This window comes from Frieseomelitta varia, unplaced genomic scaffold, assembly GCF_011392965.1.
Source record: "Frieseomelitta varia isolate USP_RPSP 00005682 unplaced genomic scaffold, Fvar_1.2 scaffold_320, whole genome shotgun sequence".
Lineage (NCBI taxonomy): Eukaryota > Metazoa > Arthropoda > Insecta > Hymenoptera > Apidae > Frieseomelitta > Frieseomelitta varia.
In genome coordinates this window covers 455,785-480,098 of record NW_025110058.1, presented here as the reverse complement: position 1 = coordinate 480,098, position 24,314 = coordinate 455,785, and the positions used below count along the sequence as shown (strand labels likewise).

The following is a 24,314-nucleotide window of genomic DNA, read 5'->3' as shown; positions in this document are numbered from 1 at the left end:
GATAATTGATTCATCCACGAAAAATACTATTGTTACATACTGTACATACATTACAATGTACATTCTGAAAACAAATGAATTAAAATGTATAAAGAAACAAATGAAACTGCGAAAGATTATAAATTAATCCTGTTAATTAGCTTTTCTCGCAAATGTAAATATCGAATCATGGACATTACAGTATCGTAGTGATAACAAGTAGATAAAAATTATCGAATTATATATACAGTGAAGTAATTTGATGAAATAATTTCAAACTTTAAAAAAGAAATTAAATAATCAAAAGATCGATAAAGCAGAAATTGTATGAATCGGTAATCCACAGTTATATGCTACCATCTATTGAATTGTGTATATTTTATTTCTAATCTGACACAATAGATGGCAAAACTTCAAATGTTTTTGTCAAAAAAAAAAAAAAAAAAAGAAAAAAAATATAATTGATTAATTTCATCGTTACGTGATATTAATGTTTTAATGTCCATGATTAGACTACATTTTCGTTTATAATAAAAAGAACTAATTAACAGGATTAATTTACATACTTTCAAAACTTTCTTCCGAATTAAATGCTCAGCTTTCTTCTAATATCCATTTAACCTATGAAATACATTTATAAAGATTTGCCACAAATTGAAGCACTTGCCTGAATATTTAACTTCCGGGCAAACAATGCGAAATTTGAATCAAAATTGTTTGTGAACGTCCATTAGAAGTGTGAGTAATAAATTTCACACTTTCGAATATGAGTTTTTATTTCATCAATTAATTATTAACAATTACGTCATAGCGATATTTACGCAGTTTTCGTTATATTGATTTAATTCAACTTCCTGTGTATAACGCAGTGTATAAAGTTTAAAAAAAATTCTACAATTATATGGCACGCAATTTACAATACATCTTTCAATTTATAAACCTTAACTACATATCTTATAACAGACTTACGTACATAACCAATATTGCATTTTATACCATCCTTAATAATTCATACTTACATACAAAACTTCATGAATTTTAATTAATTTAGTCGAATAATAGGTGCAAATACTTTTCAAAATATAGATTTATTGATGTTAACAGTTGTCTCTTCTGAATTATTTACAAAAAATTTCAAATATCCTCTGACGAGTAATGAACATAGAAAATTTGCTTCAGAACATGTACTGTAGGTGGCGCTGGCGATTAAAGATCTCTGTGTGTTGCTGTCACATGTCTTCACAGTTCGCAGTTTTTGTCGGGACAGAGCCAGACGCATGTGAGTATGAAAGAGTACAGCTCAGTGAGGCGCATCGTCGAGTAAAAGCCGTACACGCGTGGCCATACGTTACTTTCTCTCGTCACACGTGATTAGAACTATGGCAGCTAAAATGCAGCACTTTGATCCACCTAGCTCGGCGAGTTCTGAAAGGTGAGCGACGATATTTTACTATCCGTTTTGTCTCTCTACTCGAGTAAACATGCCGAGTTCATCGATGTTTCAGCGATGATGCTGAAGTTTGTTTGGACGAGAAGGAAATTTTTCTTGCTGATGAATTGTGCGAAGATGCCGAACATTACAGACGTTCTGACATTGGAACACCAACACCGCAATCTCCGAGACCACCTTCCACTGGTGAGATTGTCATATCGAACATTTTCTCAATATCGCTTTTCGAAGTATTTGACACTTGCGTTTTAGTCGTTTCCCAAAATTAAATAAGCCACGTACTTACAGAGTCAGTGATATGGAGTACCTGTGTTTGGCAAGCAGGATGTACTTGGTTTACTGAAGTAGAGTCCCTTTGTCATTTGAAGAAAACAGTCAGAATTTCCAAAAGTACCTTCATCCTTTACCCTTTATCCTGTCCTTCACAATTGAAAGGAAATTTTTGTTCCCAATTTTTATTTAATTATATTTATTTAATCTGTGCAATCTTGAAATTGAATCAAAGAGGATTTTTTGTGCTTGCATGACAGGTTCTCAGAGATCACCAAGGTCAAGGAGGCAACGTACTACTAGCTTATCACAGTCTAGCAAAAAGACCTCCGCAGAGTCTATCCTGAGAAGTAAAACAAGAACAATATATACAGCTGGTAGACCACCGTGGTATAATTCGGCTGGCCAGCAAGTGGAGCCCTTTGTAATTGGTTGGTAATCAAAGCGTATAATATATTTACTGCTTCAAAGGAAAGGAATGTATGATATTAACAGTTTCATTTTAGGTATTTGTGGGGGTAGTGCATCTGGAAAAACTACAGTTGCAACAAAAATTATAGAATCTTTGGATGTACCTTGGGTAACTCTTCTCAGTATGGATTCATTCTACAAAGTATTTATTCATTATTATTAATGCCACTGATCCAGGGAGAAATACAGATATCATGTGTGACAGTTTTTCTCTATAGGTACTGAATGAAAAACAGCACGAAATGGCTGCGCATAATGAGTACAATTTCGATCATCCGGACGCGTTCGACTTCGAGCTACTTAAAACAACGCTGCAGCGTTTAAAGGAGGGAAGAATGGTGGAAGTTCCTATCTATAATTTTGTAACGCATCGTAGGGAAAGTAGAACTGTACGTCGGTATTGGCAAAATTAATGTGTAAATGACAAACGTATCTCGCGCACATGATACATTTTTTTTCTTCATTTTAAAGAAAACAATGTACGGCGCCAACGTGATTATATTTGAAGGAATATTGACGTTCTACAATGTCGACGTTCTGAAGGTAAGTCGATGTACTGTCCGAAAAGTAGAATGAGTGGGTTTGAACGACAGCAGTAAGGTACGAAAGTAAAAATCAAATTACCACTGATTTGCTTCCTTCGATTGGTTAAGATGTGCGACATGAAGGTGTTTGTTGATACTGATGCTGATGTGAGGCTTGCTCGGAGATTACGTAGAGATATATCGCAGAGAGGGAGGGACTTGGAGGGTGTGCTAAAGCAATACAGCACTATGGTGCAACCTGCTTTTTATTATTATATAGCGCCATTAATGGTTCACGCGGATATTATCGTGCCTCGCGGTGGAGATAACGAAGTCGCGATAGAACTCATTGTACAGCACGTACATACTCAGCTTCAACTGGTAAAAATCATCGATCTATTAAATCCCGCTCTCCTTTGCCACGTTTACTTATCTCACCATTTCTTATTCCAGAGGGGTTTCAAACTTAGAGAAAAATTAGCTCATTCTTATATTGGTCAGCCATTGCCATCTTCTCTCTACTTGCTTCCAGATACACCACAGATTAAGGGTCTTCACACATTTATAAGAAACAAGGAAACGTACAGGGATGAATTTATATTTTATTCCAAACGTTTAATACGTTTGGTTATTGAATACGCGCTATCTCTCTTACCATTCGAGGTAAATGCAACACATAATGTGTGTCAGTGAAGTACGATTAACACGTCTTCGTGTCATCGTTTAATATTTCACGTGTTCGTAGGAGGTAACAGTAGAAACGCCACAAGGAGTACTATATCCGGGGAAACGCGCCGCTACGGATAAGATATGCGGTGTTTCGATTTTGCGTGCCGGCGAAACTATGGAGCAAGCTGTTAGGGATGTATGCAAAGACATAAGAATAGGGAAAATACTTATACAAACGAACCAACAGACTGGAGAACCAGAGGTAAGTGTACTTTTTAATTTATATCCATTTAAACGTCAATATAAAAGTTACGAATATTTCTTGCAGCTTTACTACCTTCGACTACCAAAAGATATTAAAGACTACAAAGTAATATTAATGGATGCAACAGTAGCAACAGGTGCAGCTGCCATTATGGCTATCAGAGTTTTATTGGATCACGATGTTGCCGAAGAGAACGTGTTACTTGTATCCTTACTTATGGCAGAGTCCGGTGTCCATTCGATTGCTTACGCGTTCCCACGCGTAAAAATCGTCACGTCCGCCTTAGATCCTGTGATAAACGAGAAGTTTTACGTATTGCCCGGTATCGGTAACTTTGGCGATCGATACTTTGGAACCGAGCCATCTTCCATCGAAGATTAAGGAAATAGCTTAAGGAAATCTCAGATTTCGATTCTCGAAACCATTTAATCTGTTAATGCAAATACAGTAATCTCATATATCTTTAATAAAATTTGTGTTACACTGGGAAATGCGCGCGGCGTTTCTATTGACTTCCACCCTGCGCCGTGCAAATTTCAACTTGTCAATCTACTTAATTGCACGATTAGAGCGATGTTGTGTCGATGTTAGAGCCAACCAAGCCTCCTTCCGCAGTGGTACCCGTGCTGCGCAATTGCCTGTAACCTTGTGCACTTGCCCTGCGCGAACGGCGCCAAGAATCCAAATGGCCAGAGCTGGCGTTACTCGATTGTCCCAGAAGATACGTGATCATTCGATCAAGCGCGGCCAAGTCTTCGCTCGTGTGGCCAGTGTTACCCAAACCTTCCGGTGGATTAAAACCACTGGACACTGGTGTGTCTTGCTTCTGATCAGTATTTTTAACGTTATTTATTCCGCTGGTAGCGTACAGTCCGAGCTTTGATGTAAACTGAAACAAATTATAAATAACTTTGGTGAACATGAAAAACTCTTCAGGTTTTTTTTTTTCAACTATGTACCTCCTCTGGACCGCGTTGACCGTAACTCGATCTTTGCACCTTGCGGAATGTATCGTCATCTACGGCTTCGCGCACTGCCTCGTTCAACGTTTGTTCCAGCACTCGTTGTTTTGTCTTGCTCAATCCGTCGTAGAAGCTGGTAATAATGTTTCTTTAAAAATTTCTTACACGTCGTAAAACATTGGGTAATATAAATTGCGTATTGTACGTTCTTAAAACAGAGAAGGAAACTTCAGAAGTTTCGAATTACGATTTTCTTTTATCTTCACGTGAGAATTACAGAAGCGCAAGAACTTTATAGCTATTGCAACGTGAAATATTTCAGTCTGTTACCTCGAATCCAGGGAGCTGTTATCTCGTGAAATATTCTTATCACGGACCAAGCGAATATCGTGTTCCCAAAAGCGACGTAGTTCCGGTGTTGATGTGTACGGCGCAGCCACTTCTTTAATCTAATCGGAAACCATCGGTTTAATTTTAGAAACTCTACTCTGTTCTTTTTTCAATGTTTTATAATTTCTTATTTCTAAACTAGAAATTTAACGATGTTTCGTTGTATATTATGAATATCATGAATATTCTTGATAAAACTGATCTAATTTTAGTGTATTGTGTCTTTTTTTATAAAAATTGTTAGTAATTTCTTACGAAAACCTAAAAATTTCCTTTTTTAGTAAATTAAATCAGCACATTTACCGCGGATGTTACTCCAGCATTATTACGTGGTTACACGATCATGCGATAATGGTATCGTGTTATCAGCAATTATCACGAAAAAATTTACATCACGCGCGGAAGGTGATTTTCCTTGATTGTCCTTGAGAAATCGCTCGTTTCCGCGACCTTGCTCACCTTCAACACAATGATCGCCGTGATGAAGATGCACATAACGTTAACAAAGGTCAGGCACGCGCTGATTATCCCGTTGCAGAAGAATTCAACCGGCAGGTAATCGGTGTACACATAGACGTACGAGGTGTTGTAGTCTGTGTACGATTCTCCTTTCATGTGCGGCATTTTAATCGGTCGATAGATTAACCATATACATCCGAGTGCCCAGAATAAACCCTGCGGGAATAAATTTTATCGATTGCCAGCTCCAGATTAACTGCCATCCATTAATCAACCCTGATGGAACGAGACTGCCGCTCGATTGCCGATACCTCTTTTCGTATCTATCTTCCCTCGCGAATTATTCTGTCCGTGTCGATAGCCGGCCAATTTCAATGTCCGTCCGATATAGAGGGATATATTTCGATTCACGTGGTCGTGAATAAACAAGCGACGAAAATCTCGTAAATTCTCGATTCGATCGTTAAGAAACTTTTTCTTTTTATTCGGAAGAGAGAGAGAGAGAGAGAGAAAGGCCATAAGTGACCGAACTGTTCGATTATTTTTGTCAAAAGTAAAATCTCTTTAAGAGAAATCACATTTTCCCTACGTGGTCTTCGTATCTCTTCATATTTAAAACTAAATCCATATCTGATTCCATACCTGATTAACTACTACTCTCTACATTTATAATTCGAAAAGAATGTTAAAAGAATTTAAACAGTAAGAAATCATATTTTTCCCCATGTGATCTTCGTACGAGTCTTCTTTGCGATTTGTGAGTTTGATTTGTGAATTGATCATTCGTTACTCACGCAGTTAACCACTGGTGGTAGCAATGAGGCCGATATTGCGACTCCGATCAGGGGACCGTTGCTTCCTTGAAGCAAAGCCACGGCTACACCCGTGCCTGACGGCAAAGCCCATAATACGCCCATCCAGAGAGATCTGTAATTTCCTCTGAAGAAAATATCTATTACCTCGCGGGAATCTTTACCCATCTCCCTTCTCCTTCTCTCTACATTTATCCTCGGCACGCACCTGCCCTTCATTTCATCGGTCGGCCAGTCGTTGTAACCCCATGGCATTTCCGTGGTGCCCAAAATTAGACCGAAAATGAAGCCGAAAAGTATCGAGACGAATATGCCGAGTAACAGACTTTTTAGGCCGATGAACTGGAGATTTCTGTCGGCTATGATGGTTCCAAACGTTAACGACATCACTGGGCCCTTGGTAATAAATTAGATTCTATAGAGAATCGCGTGAAAATCTGCAGTTCGGTAATTGTCGATTAAATCGAGAGATTAAGTCTCACCATCAACGGAGACACCAACATGGCAGCTACGACGTTGGTCGCGCTATTTTCGATCAATCCTAGAGCTGCCAGGCAACTGTGTATGATCGTGAAATTAGTTGGAATATTGTATAATCTTATATATAAAAAAAAAAAAGGATGCAATAATGTAAATTTATGTAGACAATACTTACTCCGCGGTTAATACCAGCAGCACGTAATCGAACGTGAGATCACCGCCGCTGCGGACGCCATCGACGACCTGTTTCACCGTCAGCTTCGAACGTATGGATTCCACGAACGCCTTCCAGGCGTTCTTTCTCTCCTCGGACTCCTTTTGTCTACGAATAAAAAAGAAAAAAGGAAAAAACAAGATTACGATTTCAGAGCGTTGGGCGGAGAGTATCCATTGCATTTAGTATGCATTAAGAAAATTCGTCTGACAACCTTCTCGCTAAATCATCCTTGATGGGTGTAGCACCGACGCCGCACATACCGCTATACGTGCACTGGGTTGGAATTACGCTGGAAATTGTCGGCAAGGTAAACGAAGACGTTTGGAAAAGCTCCCCGGGGAGGGGAAATATCGGGAGTGGCATTAATTCACCTTACGATGGAGTTCATTTTCACACCGATTCCCATTTCCGTGAGACAGTGGAGGCAATTCTCGCATGGCTCTCCAGCTGGTACAGGAAATATCACCTTTCCAGGGGGATGAAGCCAGACGGTAATAAGAAATGGAAAATAATTAGCGTTACTCGCCTTACCTCGTAATACATGTTTTCCTTGTCTCTACACCAGACAACGTGTTCCACTTTCAGCTTCCTTAGCAACTCCTCTAAGACCTGCGGGAGTAATGGCGACAGATGAAACAGATAGAGGAGTTCGCTTGCATCAAGCGAACTGTTTATTGCGATACGTTACAGTGTTCTCTTTTTTTCTCGTTATCTTGGTGCAATTGGGCTCGATTTACTTTTCAGATTGAAACTGGCTTTAAACTCGTTTTAAAATAATCATTTTGAAATTCACGCGCATTCTCGTAATTGTAAATTATTACACGGAGAGACACACTTGGAAATCCATATATTTCTATTTTATTGAAGTGATCGGGGTTTAGAAGCTGCAATACCGTTTCCATCGACACGAAAACGGGGTCTCTGTCGCGTTGACCGGAAATGCCGCGTCCTCGACCTCGTAGGTACCGTCTGTCAGGTACCAAGTCATCCTCGATGTCGAGATCATCCAAGTCGTGGTCGTCGTCGTTCAGCCTCAACAACTGAGTCCTCGATCGCGTTTGCCTGAGCCTCACGTCGACTTTTGGCCCAACCACTAACTTCCCTGGCTTTTCAGTCTTCTTCGTTCGCTTCAAAGGTACGCCAAAGATCAGCTCGTGCTCGTAGCTGAATGTAGGTATGCAAACTAAAAATACGACACCGCCAGGCATTGTGATTCACGCGACAAGGGACAATTTGCTCAGTCTAGACTCACGGTTCCGCGAGGTTCGCTTCTTTCTGAACGAAAAACGTTCAGTTCGTCGAGGCGTCGGTTCCGTTAACGAGCCGCTAATTGTTCTATTGCTTCGGTTTTAATTAGCAAGAGACTGGTGACGGATCAGACCGAAGGTTAGAGATCAGACTTGTCCTTGAACGAGGTTTTTTAAATTTTGCTTTGTGACTCTTTTCACCCTTATTATAAATAGAGAACAGAACACGAGGTTTATTTTTCCTCGGTCGTGGAACGAAAAGTTTTTATTCTTAAACGTTAAAATTATTCAGTTCCATATTTTAATTAAAGAATTAAAAACACTACGTGTAAACTAGATCGACATCCACTTGAATGAAAAGACAAGAGACACGGCAGAAAATTTTCGAAAGGAGGAAGGGAAATTTTCAAGTGTGAAGGTAATTTCAAGAACAAGCTCGTTGCTCCTTTTTTTTTTTTTTACGAAATAAACATTTATTTTTTAACAAATCAACAGCGTAAAGACTAGCGTCTAGAGACTAGTCGGACATTCTGTCTGACCTAGGTAACTAGAGGCCGCCAGGAATATATCGCGCGAAGGGAAAATTTCGAAACTCTGTCGCGATTTTTACGAAAATTGAACCGTCCCTAATCTCCTCCAGAAAAAAACCCCCCTCGCTTTTAAGCAAATATTATTCAAGCGAGATGTGCGTGAAAAAATGCCCTCCCTAAACAACGAGTCTGAAGGAAATCCTACTGCCTTAATTGACAAGAATTCCGCGGTATCACGTTAATCGCAGCCTTGGTCGAAGATATATTTGTCGCTTACTTTTTTTCTTTTTCTTTTTTTTTTTTTTTTTACTTTCAAATAGAAATATCTCTCATTCGATCTTGCAGCAAGGAACATTTCGTTATTAGTTCTCTACGTGAGCAAGCAAAGAGTGGAAATTAGAGTTGTCACGAGCGACGTTTTGCGAAACTAAATTCAATCGTCGAAAAACAGGTTAAATTTTCGTCGTTGAAATTCGTCCTTTATCTCTCGCACATGAATATATCGCCAACCCTGAAGTAAACATGCACGTGTGCACACGCGTTCGAAAAATTCGCAGAACATTATAAGAGCAACTTTTGAGATACAAGTTGAGACGCAGAATTAATAATCCGACACATCTACACTAGGATTACTATATTCTCTACGTAGCTGCTTCTCAAACGTGTTCTGCTCCAACGAGTGTGTCTAAACTTGCTCTTACACCCGGCTGCTAATTTAATTTCTAATATTTCAATTTAACATTTAACTGCAATTTAATTTCATTTAATTTCAAACACGCCTGCTCGCTAAAAGAATTAACTACCTACTAACATCCTATGTTAAAATAATTCACTCTGTATATATCTATATATATATATATATATATATATATATGTATGCATATTCAAACCATTCGACATTCTTAAGAAAATTCACACTCTTGACAATTTTCTTCGACAATCGTATTTTCGACCAATTCAACGCCGTTGTCGATAACACTAAACGATCGAAGGCTAATAAATCTCGGTGTGATCTCACTTTCAATTCCGCAAGCATCTAATTAACCGCGAGTGCCACTGTAGAATCATTAATTAATCGACGAACCCCTTCAATTCTCATAAAAACCGGAATTCTAGAGTTTCCCTTGGCAGCTCCCCGCTATATAGTTTCACACATCGTCTCGTCCCGTACGTTTTCTCTCTTTCACTCGTTCATTCGATAAATGGTTTGTAAATTAATTCAATTAGTCATCGCGACTAACTTGCTATGTTATCTCGCTAAAGAAAAGTTTCTTCTGTTTTCTTATTTTTTCTTATTTTTTTTTTTCTTTTTTTTCTCTCAAGGGATTATTCTCTCGATCTTTTTCGATCTTCCTCAGCATCTTCTGCTGATTTTTCACCTCGTTATGTAGATACGTTATGTTTTTACTCAACGCGTTAGGTATCTACGACACTTTCGCGGCTGCGTTTCTACATGAGACTCTTATTTAGTTATTTATTTTAATTGGTTTTTTTTCTTGTTTTCTGTTTCTTTTAAGGCCATACTTAAGGAGAGGAGCGTTTCGTGAACAACTTCCATTTTTGTGTGTGTGTGTGTTTTTGCATGTTTGTGTATGTTTGTATGTTCACCGCGAAAAGAGTTTCAACGATTTTATTGTGGTACAGCGAGACGCTCGATTTTTCATTCTCGAGCATTTTGCTTTGTTCTTGTTGTTGTTTCGATTTCAACAACAGGAGATCATTTCTCCTGAGCGATTCAACAGATCACATGTTTGAACTAGTTTATTGCAGTGGTTCTTGTGGGCTTTTACGAAGTATATGTTATAAAGGTAGGTAAAAAGTTTTCCCAAAAATTTACGCGTCAGTATAATATTTATATATTGAATCTCAACGTTTGGATTGTAAATTTTGGTAGTATTTCACGACGTGATTTTCCCATTTTATAAGATTGAAAATCCACAAGAATCCCTACAAAAATCTAAGAACAGCAGTGTGAAAGCAAGATTATACTCAATCTAAAGGGGGACATTGCTGTCCTCGAGAATATGGAGGTCTCAGTCGGAGAAAATTGAAAAATCGAGCAAAGTGTGCGTTATAAAGTTTTTCACTTGAGCAACACATACAAATTTTACTTTTGACTAATAATAAGCTAAAGTATTTGTTTCTCGTTCTGCGAGATATATTTTATTAAAGGAGAAATGAATAGACAACCACGAAATGGATATAGCAGTGCGGTGTCGATCAATTTTCAACGAAAGTAACGACATAAACACCAAATAAACCAATCAAATAAATTATTTATTCTTCCTCCGTGAGATCTCTATATTTTCGGAGAACGGCAAGAATAATCGTCGTGCTGTCCATTTTCATTTTGCATCGGTGTATACGCCACGTCACGTGGCTCATCTAAATCTAGACTCGCGTCTATGAACTCGGAAGCGAATCACGCGATGATCTCGAGCGTTGCGCATCGAGTAATACCGAACTTGTGTTACAGGTGTATGTATATATATATACATACTTCATTTTCGAAAGACTATGTTAGCGTCGGTAAAACCAAAAACCAAACAACGAAAAAGTCACCACGTGTTCACGTGTCTTTTAAACGGCTTTAAACACCTTTCTTCATGAAACCTTTCGTCACCCCTTTCTTTTTACATCATCAATCTCATTCTCTCCTTTACTTTCTCTTCTCTGTTTCTGTTTTTCTTCTTTTTCTCCTTCTTTTTTTCTAACAATATACCGGAAGGTTCAAAGTTGCTGCTAGGATACTTCTAGGAATCTTAAGGCCACGATACCAAGTTAATGAGCGATCGTTGAAACGAGTCGTTATCGCTACGAAAGGAAACAACGCTATTATGGCGTCTAGAAGAAAGAATGGTGCGCGCTCCCTGATCCTTCTCCTCGGTCTTTCTTGATCTTGCACGCGGAACGCAACGCGCGTTCGACGAAGAACCGTCCATGCTAACATTTTCCTTCAATGGACGAATCGCGGTTTTTTCTCAGGAAGCATTTGAAAAATCAGCTACCAAAAGACGTTCCTCCAAGTCTATGTTCGTTAGTTTTCTTCTTTTTTTTTTTTTTTTTATCCATCAGTCGTGCTACGGAGGAAACGAGGTGTATCGGTTTAAAAAAATAGCTTTCTCTCTTACTTTCGCTCTTTCTCTCTCTCTCTCTCTCTCTCTCTCTCTCTCTCATTCTTTCTTTCACTTGCATCACTCTCATGGTCGAATATTCAAAAAGGATTCACACGATCACCGAGTATCAAAAGAGTAACGCAACCTCGACTGGATCATTCTCGTTGAAAAAAATGGCAACATCGTTACGTCGAAGATCGCACATGCTGCTAACACGTCGATTGTTATTCTATTCAATTCGCGTCAACGATTCTTTCGATCGAACCGAGTTACACGTTTTGTCTCCTCTGAGATCGAGGAACTCTACCTAAGTGTAGCACGGCGTACGCGATGTCCCAAAAATTCACTCCATACTCTGACCGACTTGCGTAAGATCGCAAGACGCGCAACATCAAAAGGAGTATCATCGAAATTATCCACATGTTTCTCTTAAAGTGTAAAAAAAAGAAAAAAGACGAAGACGAAGACAATTGTTAAATTTGTAACGAACAATCGACGAAGGTTTTACTTTTTTACTTTTCTAACATGCCGTTTCAAATTTTTAGGACACCCTGTACGACGAACTGCAACCGTGAAGCACTCGTTCCTGCGTGCTGCGAAATGAAAGCATCGATCGTCAAATACGAGGGATACTTTCCGTCATCGTGGTCCTGCGAAAGAGAAACGAGAGCTTTGAAAGCAGCTCTTCGGCCGCCCCCTCCCACTGCGGGAGGTTTTTTTTTTTTTTTCTATTTGAAGTGTCCATCGTCGAAGGAAGCGGAGGGTCGGCGATCGTCCAAGGGGGTGGTACGAAAACTCCTCGTCTTCTTGTCGTTTTCGGTGGAAGGGTTGATCCGTGTCTCCGTAGAGGGTGGCCAAACGTGTCAGAGACGCGTCCCCTGTGCTCAGACTGGAGCGCTCGGTCGTCGTAGGAGAGACGAGAACAACGAACGTCGAGGTGGCCGCCGCCACGGCCGACGAAGACGGCGTTCGTCGACCGCGTGCGATGGCGTCTGCTCCTCGACGATCCCCAAAGGTCAAGCTTTCTCTTCCTCCTCGTCGATCTCCTCCGAATCCTCGGAGGAGGAGGTGATGAGGGCGGTCGAAAGGCTTGGAACCTGGGCCGAATAGGGGAACGAGCTCATCCGCAGTCGCTGGGGGTTCCAACACTCTGGCAGGGAGTGCGAGCCGTCCTCCGTCCCGCATTTCTCCGCTTGCGACTTCTCCATCGAGCAGAGTTCCATCATCGATACTCGTCTGGCCGGTCCCTTCTTGCTCTCTGCAACAGCGAAACTGTCCTCAGGGTTTCGCAGGTTTCTTGCAAATTGTTAGTCGCCGAGGCGTTCGCCGGCGTTTCGATCGATTGCAATTACGATAGTCGGGACCGAAAACTGACGCTCAAGAGGGACGGTGTATTAAGGAAAGAATTTCAAAAATTCACGATCACTTGTGAGGGCACTATTGTACAGTTGCAACGTTCGCGAAAGCACAAAGTTTTCCCGTGTTCTGCTCTATTATATAATTCCGATTGACGATCTCTTCTCGATGAAATAGATTTTAATTTAATTTAGTTTGGAAGGTAAACAGGACGTGCTATACATACACCGCGAGGTAAATCTCGGTAATTTCCAACTTGCTTAAGCGGTTTTCGAGTATAGAACTGTCGGACGGGAGATGAATCGTGAATTCCACGCGACGTTTATATCCCACGATAAAGTTGCATATTTAGTGGCAATGAAATCACGACTGATAGCGCTGCGTTTCATGGCCCATCAAGAGATATGTAACTGTTTCGCTCCTAATAATACTTCGCCCCTTGATATTTCCATAGCGTCGAATATGATTAGTACTTGAATTTACGACTGCTTCGCGATTTATATACCACGCTCTGTCTTCATCTTTATTAGACTGTCTATCGACCACGTGTTTCGAAGCCCTTTTCTTTTTCCATTACCTTTCTCGTACTCGCTGAAGGTTTTCGTCGGCGAATCCTCCTCCGTCGGTTCTGTCCCTGTCAACGTGTACTCGTCACGCTCGTCCACAGTCTCCTGGCAATCGATACCATCCGGCGTGCACACACTCTCACCGCGAAACAGACCAATTACTGACTGGACCTTTGGCTGCTCGATTCCACCTTTAATTAGAAGCAAGTGTCACTAATGAGGTTAATGAAGATTCACCGAGTGTTTCGGTTTCGGCCACCGTGTAATATCCCTCTCCGTGGCATATCTCCACGTTAACGGAAAGTCCGGCAAATCGATCGTTTCATTTCGATCGTACTTGCTTCGATAAAGAAAATCATACGTTGCAGAAACACGACACGTCCGTTTCCCTCGATTTTCCCAGCTACGTTTGTTTAGTTGGTTTACTCCAAAGAGGGAAATCGAGAATAGAAACTGGAAGAAATTTATTAAAAGAAAAAAAAAGAAAAAGAAAAGACGGTGTTTTTGAACTGTTTGCAAGGGACGACGAATGTTTATTTATTTTTTGTTTAATTTTGGAACTTGATAACGAAACGAAAAATGTAACTCGTCGCTTTCTTTTCTTTCTTCTGCATTTTTTCTTTTCTTTTTCTTTTTGCTGCAGTCGTCTGTTTCTCTTTTATCATTCACTGAACGAAGACACGAACTTAATTTAAAAGTCATTACGTCGTATCTGTTATATGGGAACGAGGGAAATTGCATTTGTTTGAATAAAGTTTGAATATACGGTCGTGGTTATTAGCCCATTTTTCATCGAATGCGCGCTAAGTGAATAAAAATCTATGGACCTTTGGATTTAATAAATTACAGCCGTTATTAACCATTTTGTTCTCGTTGCTGGAAGGGAACTTGATAATCGAATATCAACACCGTCCGGCAAAATAAAAATTAATTACTGGCCAGGACGTTCGAAAATGGTATGCCTTCGACTGGAAAAAAAAAAAAGAAAAAAACAAAAAACAGTTATCGTAAATCTCGAGGCGCCACGCACTACCGATCGCCAGGTTAAAATTTAAACGCCAGAGTCTGGTACAAAACACGTACTTTAATTCCAAAATTAAATCAACAAAAAAGCGTTAAATTATTGTACGAAGAACATGCACTTATGAATGGCGGTGGTGTGTGCACCTCGAAGAGCAACGCGCAGAAAAAAACTCCATCGATTCTCGAAATTCGGAGATCAGTGAAATCTCAGCGACGAACGTCGATGTTCTATTCCAGGTGGCTAGAGTAACCGAAACACCCCGCTAGGAAAGTGTGAAACACAAGTGCTCGTGGAAGAAAAATTGTGTCTTTCAATCGCAGTCGATCTTTGAGTCTGACTGTGAGTGAGAATGATGCACGAAAGATCCGACACGATCGATCATGTGTGATGCACAATGTGTACTTGTAGTGGCGAGGTGCTTTGTGTGTGTGTGTGTGTGTGTATGTATGTAGTTGTATTATTGAAGAGCTTCAGAGGGGATTGGGTAACCCAAAAATCGAAGGAGGAAACTTTTGCATTCACTTTTGTAGATCGAGAAAAAAAGAGGAGGAAACGACATAGAAATTCGGGAACGAGACAGCTGAGATTGAGGATAACATTTACATGTTCGTCGGCCGGAAGTCCGAGGCTAGTATCCTCCGAGCCCGATAGGCTGGCCTGTCCTCACAAATACGGCTCTCCTGTAAAGCAGCGTGTTTTTTTTCTTTTTTTTTCTTTCGTTCAAAATTTTACGTACCTCTTTCGCCAAAATCGACAATCACAAATCAGACAGTTGTGTCTTTTCTTTTGGCCAAACAAGTGTCAATGTGTGAGATATGAATCTTAAAAATTAACAGCTAGATGAATTTTCAAATACGATCGAAAGATTTGACGATCTATATATGTATACAGGATTTTACTACATGGTTGTTAGTTGACTTTTTACTGGGTGAACAGTTTAACGACACGCAGTTTCGTATAAGTATGCGTTTGGTTGATGTTGATTAAAAAATCGAATCGACCTTGTATCGAAAAATAGACCTGCTACGTGGCAGAGTATACCTGAAACAACGCGTAAAAGTTTAGAAAATATGCCATGAATCGATACCTTCGATGAAAATGGTTGTTTGTTTTATTTTTCTATGCACCCGTGCGAGAGGGGTTACCCGAGCCCCGTAGAAAAGTTGCTGTTATGTCAGAGGATTTTAGAGTAGAGTGTCGTAGAGTACAACCTGAGATTCAGCATATTATTTTTAAAAGGCGTCGACAAAGATGATTCTTTTTGGACACTTGAGAATTTTCTAAATGGTAATCGATACACTTAATAATTAATTCTCGATGAGGATTTTTTTCCCAATATCTAACAATATCAACTTTGATTTAATTTTTTGAGCATTTATCTTTTGCTCAATTCACTCTACGAATCATCCTTCTCAAACACTTTAGAGACTTGCATGGTGAAAGATGGGTACAAAGGTGTATGATGGATTAAAATCACTTATCAAGACTCGATGAGATCAATGCGTTAAACCGAATCGCGAATTTATCTATCTAATCCTTCGAGGTGAAACGATACATATACTCGCAGCATCGAACGGATTATTTAATCAATCGTACCTAAGAATGTGGCTGAGGGGGAACTGTAAGCCAGGTACTCCTTGTTTGAACACCAAGCAGGAAATTCATTCTGTTTAATCGGGTGCCCGGAATCGTAATCGTCCTCTCGCTTCCATGGCAACATAGTTTCCGTGGCCGTCGGTGTCGTTACCCTGTAGCTCTCTGCAATTCGAGAAACAGAATACGCTCTGGCGTCGCGAACTCAGAGTTCGTGAAAATAAGCTTTCGATCGACGGTAATTTTCAAACCGGTATATTAAAATATCGTACAACTCGTGAAAAGATGAAATTCCACGGCACGTCCGATTATCAATGTTACCCAGTTTCTTCGGCTATGAAATTCAAAGAGACTTTACGACGCAGCAAATTTCTGAACGCAGTTCACTTTGTTATCGAAACGTCGGACCATTGTCGCGAGGCGGTTGAATCAAGTAAAATTGCTCGATCGCGCAATTCCGAAGTGTGAAGTTTCCACTCGAAGGCGAACGATCTTCGCCGATACATTCCTACCGACGAAGGAAGAAGACGGAAGAACTCACCGTCGCGTCCCAATTTCATATCCGGATCGTCGGTATTTATGGTGTCCATCGAGGTGGTTGTAGTGGCGCCGTGATGGTTGTCCGCGTTCACGTTCAGCGAGTCTATGAAAATCGAGCAACGAGAGAGTTACAACTACGAATCGAGCCGGGAATTAACTCTGCCCCCCCCCCCCCTTCACACCCCGTCCCCGGGTTTTATATTCAAGAGGCACGCCTCGGCAAGAAGTCTCGTCGAATTATCCCTCGTGAAACTAATTTCTCAAAAGAATCGCCGCGACGACGAGAGGATAATTCCGCGGAGGAACTTGCGCGTCGTTTTCTAACGACCAGACATAGCCAAAAGTTTCGCTGACAAGAAAAAGAAAAAAAAAAAAGAGAGAGAGAGAGAGGAATAAAGAGAAGAACGGACGATATTACCGGAAGTACGAGCTGTGAAGGTAATGGCAGAGTCCCAGTCCCCTTTGCACGAAGGCTTTGAAGCGTCTCCGTTCTCCAACTCGTACAGCACTCCGTTGATGTAATCTGTGATCAATGAAAAATTCGCGTATTTCGAACGAGAAGAAGAAAAGAAAGAATATCTCCTCTCGCGAGTTTTACCTTGCGTGAACAACTTGGTCGAGCCGTTCTGCTGAAACTCCGGGAAACTCACGTGACTCTGCTTACCGTCCTGCGGTTCGATCGAGAGGAAAGAAAAAAAACAAACGACATTTTAGTGATGGCAGATCGACCGAGAAATAAGCTGATAATCGGAACACGAGCTGGAATTTCGCGCGTCGAAACGCGAGAACGTTCTTACTTTGAGCAACTTTTTACTGCGCTTGTGACGATGCTTGTGCTCTCCCATCATCCGCCGTATGTTCATGTGCATTTTGTAATTGACTTGGGTGGAGAGATCGCGATCGTTCACCGCGTGTCGGCTGTAGCTTAGACGCCGATGCTGCAACAGTTTCGTTCCGTGCTGTAGAGAAACGTTTTTTGCATTGGTTCTTTTCGCATGTGCAGGGTCCTTCTCACAGATAACACGTCCACGAAAGTACGTACATATATACATACATGCGACACAGTAAGTTTTTCGAGTAATCGTCGTTGCGAACGGGGCAAGAAAGAAGCACACGTAGAGATTCACGTTTCAGTGTCAAGGCGACTCGAAGATCAAGGATCTCCGAAACCTGGTTTCGTTTTACCCGATCTTTCGATCGCCCTGCGTCGAAGCAACTCAAGAGAGATCTTACGTATCGCGCGGTAGTTAAATAACGTTCCTAAATAAATAAGCGTTGTCAGGGAAATTTCAGCTGCCACTATTGACTTTCGTTTACGCGTTCTACGCATTGCGTATGCTGGTTTAGAGTTTCACAATGTAATTAAACGCGATAAATGTTATTCGAACTGTAACAATTATCCAGACACAGCTAAATCTCGATTACGCGCAATTTACATTCTTCATTCGTCACTTTGTTCACGAAGAATTTTCTCGAGATTTTTATCATTTTTTGCACGTAATGCGTATAACATTCGAAGGATGAAATCGACAGCTAAAATTTCAAGCGGCGCAGTTCTTTCAAAAGAAAAAGAGAGAGAGAGAGAAAGAAAGGAAAGAAAAAGAAAAATCCTCGTCAGCAAGGTTTTCAGGGGCGTGCATACACGACACACATGTATACACGTGAAAATCTGAAACGCTCAGCGAAAGAGGAGATTTCTTACCCTCTTGTACGGCTTGCAAAGTTCCTCGGCCAATAGGTGGTGGATCCTGGCGTCCGTCAAGTCCTTCTTGGAAGGGTTGTACTCCAGTTCTTGGAGATCAATATTCCAGCCCGCTTCGAGCTGGCTGCAACTCGGACTGGAAGGAGAAAGAAAGAATGAGACTGCATTTTTATGACGGGCTGCCACTTCAAGATCGATACTGTGTTTCGTTCGAGGGCTTGCCCGTTCAATCGAGATACAATGCAGAGTTATCTTCGGTTATGCTCCTCCTCGTGTGTATACCGGGTGAGTCATACGGGGGAGGGAGCATCGATGACACCCTTCATGGGTGTCTTGCAACGCTTGCTGTGTATTACCAAGGTATTCCATTGTACACCGGATGGAAGTTATTTCGTATCGTGTCCTTCCGATCTTACCGGCAACGGTAACGTTTACAGTAATTGAAATTTCATCCGTCCCGTTTCTTACATAGCTACTTACGAGCAAAGTGTCGAAGCGCCTTGTATCGAAGTAGTTAAGACAAGGAGAATTTAATATATTCAATGCAAACAGTCGATGGAAACGAAACGGTTGAAAACAAGTAGCAAAACAAATAAAAATACCGAGTAAAAAGAAAAATTCTCGCGACTCGCTGCACGCGAATATATTAATTCGTTGAGAAATGTTACAAGGTTTTTGACAAACGATTCGCAGTCGGTATTAAATTTCAACTTTTCACGACGTCAAACTAAAGGAAACAAAGCGTTCGACTTCACTTTGAGGATCGAGCTCAAAGAACTCTGGTTCAAGAGTTCTTCTTCTTGTTATTTTCTTTTTTCTCTTTTTTTTTTTTTTTCTTTTTTTTTAACGAGGAAAACTTTCTTCGATAATTAATACATTTCCAACAAGGTGACGGAGGGAATGGCCGTGCACCTGTTACGATCAAAGAAGCATTCTTCGTGCTCTGTATTGTGAAAATAAATAGGTCGAGTATGAACGAAGATAATTCAGCTCGTTACGAATTGGGAAGGATGGGACGAAGAAAGGAGAGTCGCGGAAAGGAAAGGGGGGGAAAAAGGAAAAAGTCACCGAATGAAAAGAATCGAGCCTTACCTGCCATTGAATTGTCCCGTGTTGCTATAGTTGCGGAATATCGCGGACATGCTTTCAGTTCCGCTGATATTGCCAATGGTGGACGCGTTCCTTCTAATGTAATCCAGTGCGTCTTTCATCGCGAGTTTCGAGTACGTTTCCAATATTTTTGGCTCTGCGCCGTAGTGATCTCTCACCAGGTAGGGACGAATGAATTTATTGTCGAACCGTTTGAATCTGTGAAATAAACAAGGGAAAAGAAAAGAAAGATATTGGAGAATTTTAACAAATTTTTCTGTCTTTTCTTCCAGATGATAACAAAAGTTCCTCTACTGGTCACGAGACCGTGATAAATAATTTATGACGAAATATACTAGCGATCAGGATCATCTGCATCCCGCGTCACCATCTTGAACGACTCGTGAGTCATCTTACTAGGGGAGAGAAACGTCGATAAACCTGGCTCGTGTTTCCTATCGTATCAGGAAAAATCGTGAAAGCAGAAACGTTGAGGAGGCTCTTCTCACTTTTCTAGATTATATAAACGTTAAACGTTAGTTTCTCGTTACAATAAATATTTTCCACGAGATGTTTTCAGATATGCTTCTTCTCCGAGCAATCTATCTCGAGCTTCTCGCTTCGAATTAACCTTTACCGTTAGAAACGTTCGTTTTAAGGCTACTCTTTACCTGTGAAAACTTACTTTACAAACTGTTCATTACACGATTTTAACATAGTGAGAAATTACGCGTACTTGTCTCGAACATGGTAATTGCCGTGCTTGCCCAAAATGTCCTCGATTCCAGCCATCACGTGGTCCATTATCTGCAAAGAAACAAAGACGCCATTTTTCTCCACTCTCACAATCAGTCGACTTATCGCACGTTTATTATTTCCCTCGTCAACGGACATAAATGTACGTGCATATGTACACGACAAACGTGAAAACGAAGCGCCCGGAATCACGATTTTTATCTACCATTGTTCATCCCTCGGACACGTTCATTTACGAAAGTGACTATCGGCGAAAAATCAGTGCGATCTTCCCGCGCGCGCCGAGCGATTATTGATTTTTTTGTGTATCGTTGGCTCGCTGCTTTTTTTTCAATATTTACACGAACGATAACGGCGTACATATGTATGTATACAGCTATACGCGCTCTCTATAATTTATACAACGCGCGTTAGTTCCCTCCGCCCTTTGTTCGCCACCTCTTTTATTTTTTCTTTTTTTTTTTTTCACCAACGCCTGTTTTTCTTTGTTTTCTTTTTTTTTTTTTTTTTTTTTTTGTTGATTCACTAATGAGAAAAGCGACCAAATTTATAAATAAGTTACTTAAATATTAATAAAAAAATTGTGATGAAATACGCACTAATACACAAACAGAGCTGAGGTACAGAATGCTGCACAACAGAAGTACAGTGCATTTGACAGAAGCCATGACTTCTTCTAAAATTTGCTTCTCAAATCTGCTGATTCGTTCCACGAAGAATGTTCTTTACTAATGAAGTGGATTTTACATGGATTACATCTTTTATATTGATCACATCATGAATGAGAAGCATGATTTAATGCGTTATTTAAATGTGGATGATTTTTCTGATATCTGTTTTCGTAATCGAACATATACAAGGTGACGACCTTAGTTCTATAATGCGGATAAGAATTCAAATATAATTACACTACGATGAAAATCTTAAAATAGATAAATATATAGGAATATTATACATTTATTCTCACTAACATGTTTCTTTCTTGTTAAAAAGGTATATATTTTACATATTAAATTCGAATGAGATAAAATGAAAATACTGATAATGATTATTAATAACATATTAATAATTACTTCTATTTTCATTTATTAATAAATTATATTACATTCGACACAAAAAAATATATTTCATCTTACGTCTATACTTTTGCAGATTTCTTTAAATAAAATATGTGACGCAAACGTTCTTGCAATTTTTCATATGGATGCCGATATTCAACATCAGTTTTAGGTATTCTGAATAATCTACGAACTTTTGGCGATAGAAGTAGTAGACTTTGTGATATGGAACATAAATTATTGGTAACCCAGAATAAGGATAAACACTGAAATGTTTAATTTGCAAGCATTAATACAATGAACAATAGCAAAGAGCATAATTATTTGTTTCCTCAAAATGTAGATGCAACATACCGATGGTAAACATGACATAAGAGGCACGAAACAAAGAGTGAGTATTCTACAGAAATTTTTATATATTCTACTGAATCTTGAATCCGTTACACGAAATAACATATGATTTATCTGCAAAATATATTACATTAATGCAAGAATATTTATATATAAATACAAGAAAAGAAATACATTCATACATACTTCCATTACAACTAAGTTACTCAATCCAAAAAGTATGGGAAATATAAAGAAATGGTCTATGTCTGTGAGATTTTGTATCCATCCAAAACCACCAGTAGTCAATTCTTGGAAGTCCTTAACGGTAGCTAGCATTAAAATTTTTAAGACTTAACTTGATGCTATTTTAGTGTTTAAAATATTACGTACAGAATATATTATTCACCAGGATCTATTTGAGGCAACATATAACACATGTTCCTTATTGCAACTGACAAACTTATCCATATTGGTGCTTGCAATAATACTATTGCAACAGTCTTAAATGGATGACAATTCTCTCTTATATATAATTTTTTTTGTTCTTTAGAAAACTATTATAAAAAAAATAATATATCAGTATTTAATTAATTAATTCAACATTTAATTAATTCATATTTAAATACCTCACGTGCATAAAGAGAAATTGTCCGTGCTGGGCTTAATTGAGATAATACTGCTTCTCTTTCTACTTTTTTTTTTGTTCTTTCAGCAATATCCATCATTTCACTTTTTAAGTTTTGCTGTTTGGCCCTGTTGTGAAGCTAAAATAAAGATTAATTGAGAAATTAATTTAATAAAGCAGTATTAATACTTACATCAAGTATACTTAATGGTAAATTTATAAATGTTCTTGAAAGAATTGTTGTGAGTATAATGCCGGCCCACCATGGTAAGCCTGTTTGATAATGCATAAATCTAAAAGCTTCAGTCACCCATTCTACAGTTATACTTTCAGATATTATTTGGAAAATGCCATTATTGTATCTTAATGTATCATTTACAATTGTAACTCCTGAATTCGAATACTGTCTAACATGATTTGCAGGAATAGGATAATTATTAGAAATTTTTGTAAGTACACTCTTGTTACATAGTAATGGTGTTTTAAGTATTTTTGGATATAATTGTTGGTGTAAAATAGTATTTGACAGGTTTCGCTTATTTGAAAAATATCCCACTAATATTTTATGGTTAGAAAAATAATTTTGATATACATTCAAAGGACCATTGGAAACGTAATGAATGGAACAAGAATGTTTCATAAAACTGTTGCCATAACATTTAAGATGCAATTGAATTTTTTTAAACATTCGTACATTCATGATAGAACAACAACAAGGAACTTAACACTTTTTAAACACACAAGTATAATACTTTATTTCCTTCCGTGTTATCTATATAAATATAACGAAGAGGTTAAGCTACATAACCTCAAACATTTCCTTCATTTGAACATAACAATATATACTTCAGTTAATCATGATTGATTACATTACATTAAAATAAGTTAACATTACTATAAAATTATTATGGTCAACAAATTTACAAAAAAAATAATAGATGTTACATTATAAAATAAAATATCCTACAAAGACAGAAATTACTATTAACGCCCTCTATAGAAAATAGTGATAGCAACATTGACTAATGATATTGATTAACGGTAACGATATAAGTTGTATATGTTTCAAAAAAATACAAATACAAAATAATTCAAATACTCTTATAAAACCATAATCCTTATAATTATTATAATCCCAGTATTATAAAGTTAATTGTTAATACAATTTAAATTTATTTTATATTTATCATCTATTGATACAAAATTATCATCTGTGGTAATATAGTGATCTAGTTTAGCAAGTAACGGTAATAACTTTTTAGCAATGAAATATATCAAATTATTTCAAATAACATATATATTTAATAACATAATTAAGCAAAATATAAAAATTTGATACGATTATCGTAATAATAATAATTGTGTATTACTATTGATTTATCATTATCTAAATAACAACAGTTTTGCATAAAATAAAAATTAGACAAACATTAGACAATGTGTTCATTCAAAAAAATGCATACTCTTTCAAAATTAAATAATATCTTTAATTATCTTCATCAACAAATGTTTCCATATTATTCGTATATGTACATATATTACATCATAATTAATGATAAAATAACTTTCAAAACTTAGCTGTATTAAGATATGAAGAAATTCTTTATTCTCTTTATTAGCAATTACAAGCATAATTATCAATGTTAGATAACTTTGATTGTCTCTCAAACACATATCATACACGTATGTAATTCATAAATTTTTACCTCATGAAGGATTCAAGATTCCATTCTACTGATACGTTCCAACAGAAAAGAGAATAGTTAGAAGATAGGAAAAAAAAAATAACAAAAAAAGGGCGAGGAGACATCTACATACACATTCACATTCT

At 38.6% G+C, this 24,314-nt stretch overlaps 4 protein-coding genes across 9 annotated transcripts; 1 reads left to right on the top strand and 3 right to left on the bottom strand.

The window, feature by feature from the left end:
* The first annotated feature begins 1,221 nt into the window (after positions 1-1,221).
* Positions 1,222-4,119, top strand: LOC122530025 (uridine-cytidine kinase-like 1). The gene is made up of 10 exons (XM_043656634.1): positions 1,222-1,411; positions 1,485-1,615; positions 1,960-2,130; positions 2,206-2,312; positions 2,389-2,559; positions 2,642-2,713; positions 2,824-3,075; positions 3,148-3,357; positions 3,440-3,625; positions 3,692-4,119. The coding sequence occupies exons 1-10, from the start codon at positions 1,359-1,361 to the stop codon at positions 4,007-4,009; spliced, it is 1,671 nt and encodes a 556-aa protein (XP_043512569.1). The 5' UTR covers positions 1,222-1,358; the 3' UTR covers positions 4,010-4,119.
* LOC122530022 lies at positions 4,035-8,401 on the bottom strand. Of its 3 annotated transcripts, none has more exons than XM_043656628.1 (12): positions 7,842-8,401; positions 7,480-7,557; positions 7,320-7,414; positions 7,160-7,237; positions 6,907-7,053; positions 6,734-6,809; positions 6,460-6,647; positions 6,234-6,378; positions 5,440-5,655; positions 4,921-5,039; positions 4,588-4,723; positions 4,035-4,517 (listed from the first exon to the last, which is right to left on the bottom strand). In XM_043656628.1, exons 1-12 carry the CDS (start codon positions 8,154-8,156, stop codon positions 4,194-4,196), a joined length of 1,917 nt encoding a protein of 638 aa, XP_043512563.1. In that variant the 5' UTR covers positions 8,157-8,401; the 3' UTR covers positions 4,035-4,193. The 3 variants fall into 3 exon arrangements, with proteins under 3 accessions (XP_043512563.1, XP_043512564.1, XP_043512562.1); XM_043656629.1 differs by having other exon boundaries at positions 6,234-6,366; XM_043656627.1 differs by having other exon boundaries at positions 6,234-6,647.
* A 1,670-nt stretch (positions 8,402-10,071) lies between these two features.
* Positions 10,072-20,759, bottom strand: LOC122530026 (sodium/hydrogen exchanger 5-like). 3 transcript variants are annotated; one of them, XM_043656635.1, is made up of 10 exons: positions 20,448-20,756; positions 19,715-19,930; positions 18,623-18,758; positions 17,718-17,879; positions 17,519-17,588; positions 17,339-17,443; positions 16,922-17,023; positions 16,384-16,545; positions 13,775-13,954; positions 10,072-13,099 (listed from the first exon to the last, which is right to left on the bottom strand). In XM_043656635.1, exons 1-10 carry the CDS (start codon positions 20,603-20,605, stop codon positions 12,858-12,860), a joined length of 1,533 nt encoding a protein of 510 aa, XP_043512570.1. In that variant the 5' UTR covers positions 20,606-20,756; the 3' UTR covers positions 10,072-12,857. The 3 variants fall into 3 exon arrangements, with proteins under 3 accessions (XP_043512570.1, XP_043512571.1, XP_043512572.1); XM_043656636.1 differs by having other exon boundaries at positions 17,718-17,858; positions 20,448-20,755; XM_043656637.1 differs by having other exon boundaries at positions 12,916-13,113; positions 20,448-20,759.
* A 253-nt stretch (positions 20,760-21,012) lies between these two features.
* On the bottom strand, positions 21,013-23,406 carry LOC122530028 (cytochrome c oxidase assembly protein COX18, mitochondrial). Of its 2 annotated transcripts, XM_043656640.1 has the most exons (7): positions 22,677-23,406; positions 22,485-22,622; positions 22,265-22,412; positions 22,063-22,187; positions 21,880-21,990; positions 21,604-21,791; positions 21,013-21,342 (listed from the first exon to the last, which is right to left on the bottom strand). In XM_043656640.1, the coding sequence occupies exons 1-6, from the start codon at positions 23,181-23,183 to the stop codon at positions 21,606-21,608; spliced, it is 1,215 nt and encodes a 404-aa protein (XP_043512575.1). In that variant the 5' UTR covers positions 23,184-23,406; the 3' UTR covers positions 21,013-21,342; positions 21,604-21,605. The 2 variants fall into 2 exon arrangements, with proteins under 2 accessions (XP_043512575.1, XP_043512576.1); XM_043656641.1 differs by lacking the exon at positions 21,013-21,342 and having other exon boundaries at positions 21,579-21,791; positions 23,178-23,403.
* Positions 23,407-24,314: the final 908 nt, after the last annotated feature.

What these genes read in the sequence shown, in the direction of transcription:
- LOC122530025 (XM_043656634.1), top strand. Translation starts at nt 1,359, where the DNA reads ATGGCAGCTAAAATGCAGCACTTTGATCCACCTAGCTCGGCGAGTTCT. An exon ending in TACATACTCAGCTTCAACTG is followed by an intron (nt 3,076 to 3,147) that starts GTAAAAATCATC and finishes TTCTTATTCCAG; the next exon opens with AGGGGTTTCAAACTTAGAGA. An exon ending in AACAGACTGGAGAACCAGAG is followed by an intron (nt 3,626 to 3,691) that starts GTAAGTGTACTT and finishes TATTTCTTGCAG; the next exon opens with CTTTACTACCTTCGACTACC.
- LOC122530022 (XM_043656627.1), bottom strand. Translation starts at nt 8,156, where the DNA reads ATGCCTGGCGGTGTCGTATTTTTAGTTTGCATACCTACATTCAGCTAC. An exon ending in AACAGCTCCCTGGATTCGAG is followed by an intron (nt 4,724 to 4,920) that starts GTAACAGACTGA and finishes CATTATTACCAG; the next exon opens with CTTCTACGACGGATTGAGCA. An exon ending in GTCAACGCGGTCCAGAGGAG is followed by an intron (nt 4,518 to 4,587) that starts GTACATAGTTGA and finishes AATTTGTTTCAG; the next exon opens with TTTACATCAAAGCTCGGACT.
- LOC122530026 (XM_043656635.1), bottom strand. Translation starts at nt 20,605, where the DNA reads ATGTCCGTTGACGAGGGAAATAATAAACGTGCGATAAGTCGACTGATT. An exon ending in ACGGGACAATTCAATGGCAG is followed by an intron (nt 18,759 to 19,714) that starts GTAAGGCTCGAT and finishes TTCTCCTTCCAG; the next exon opens with TCCGAGTTGCAGCCAGCTCG. An exon ending in CTTCACAGCTCGTACTTCCG is followed by an intron (nt 17,024 to 17,338) that starts GTAATATCGTCC and finishes CGATTTTCATAG; the next exon opens with ACTCGCTGAACGTGAACGCG.
- LOC122530028 (XM_043656640.1), bottom strand. Translation starts at nt 23,183, where the DNA reads ATGAATGTACGAATGTTTAAAAAAATTCAATTGCATCTTAAATGTTAT. An exon ending in TTTCTCTTTATGCACGTGAG is followed by an intron (nt 22,413 to 22,484) that starts GTATTTAAATAT and finishes TTTTTATAATAG; the next exon opens with TTTTCTAAAGAACAAAAAAA. An exon ending in GTAACTTAGTTGTAATGGAA is followed by an intron (nt 21,991 to 22,062) that starts GTATGTATGAAT and finishes TATATTTTGCAG; the next exon opens with ATAAATCATATGTTATTTCG.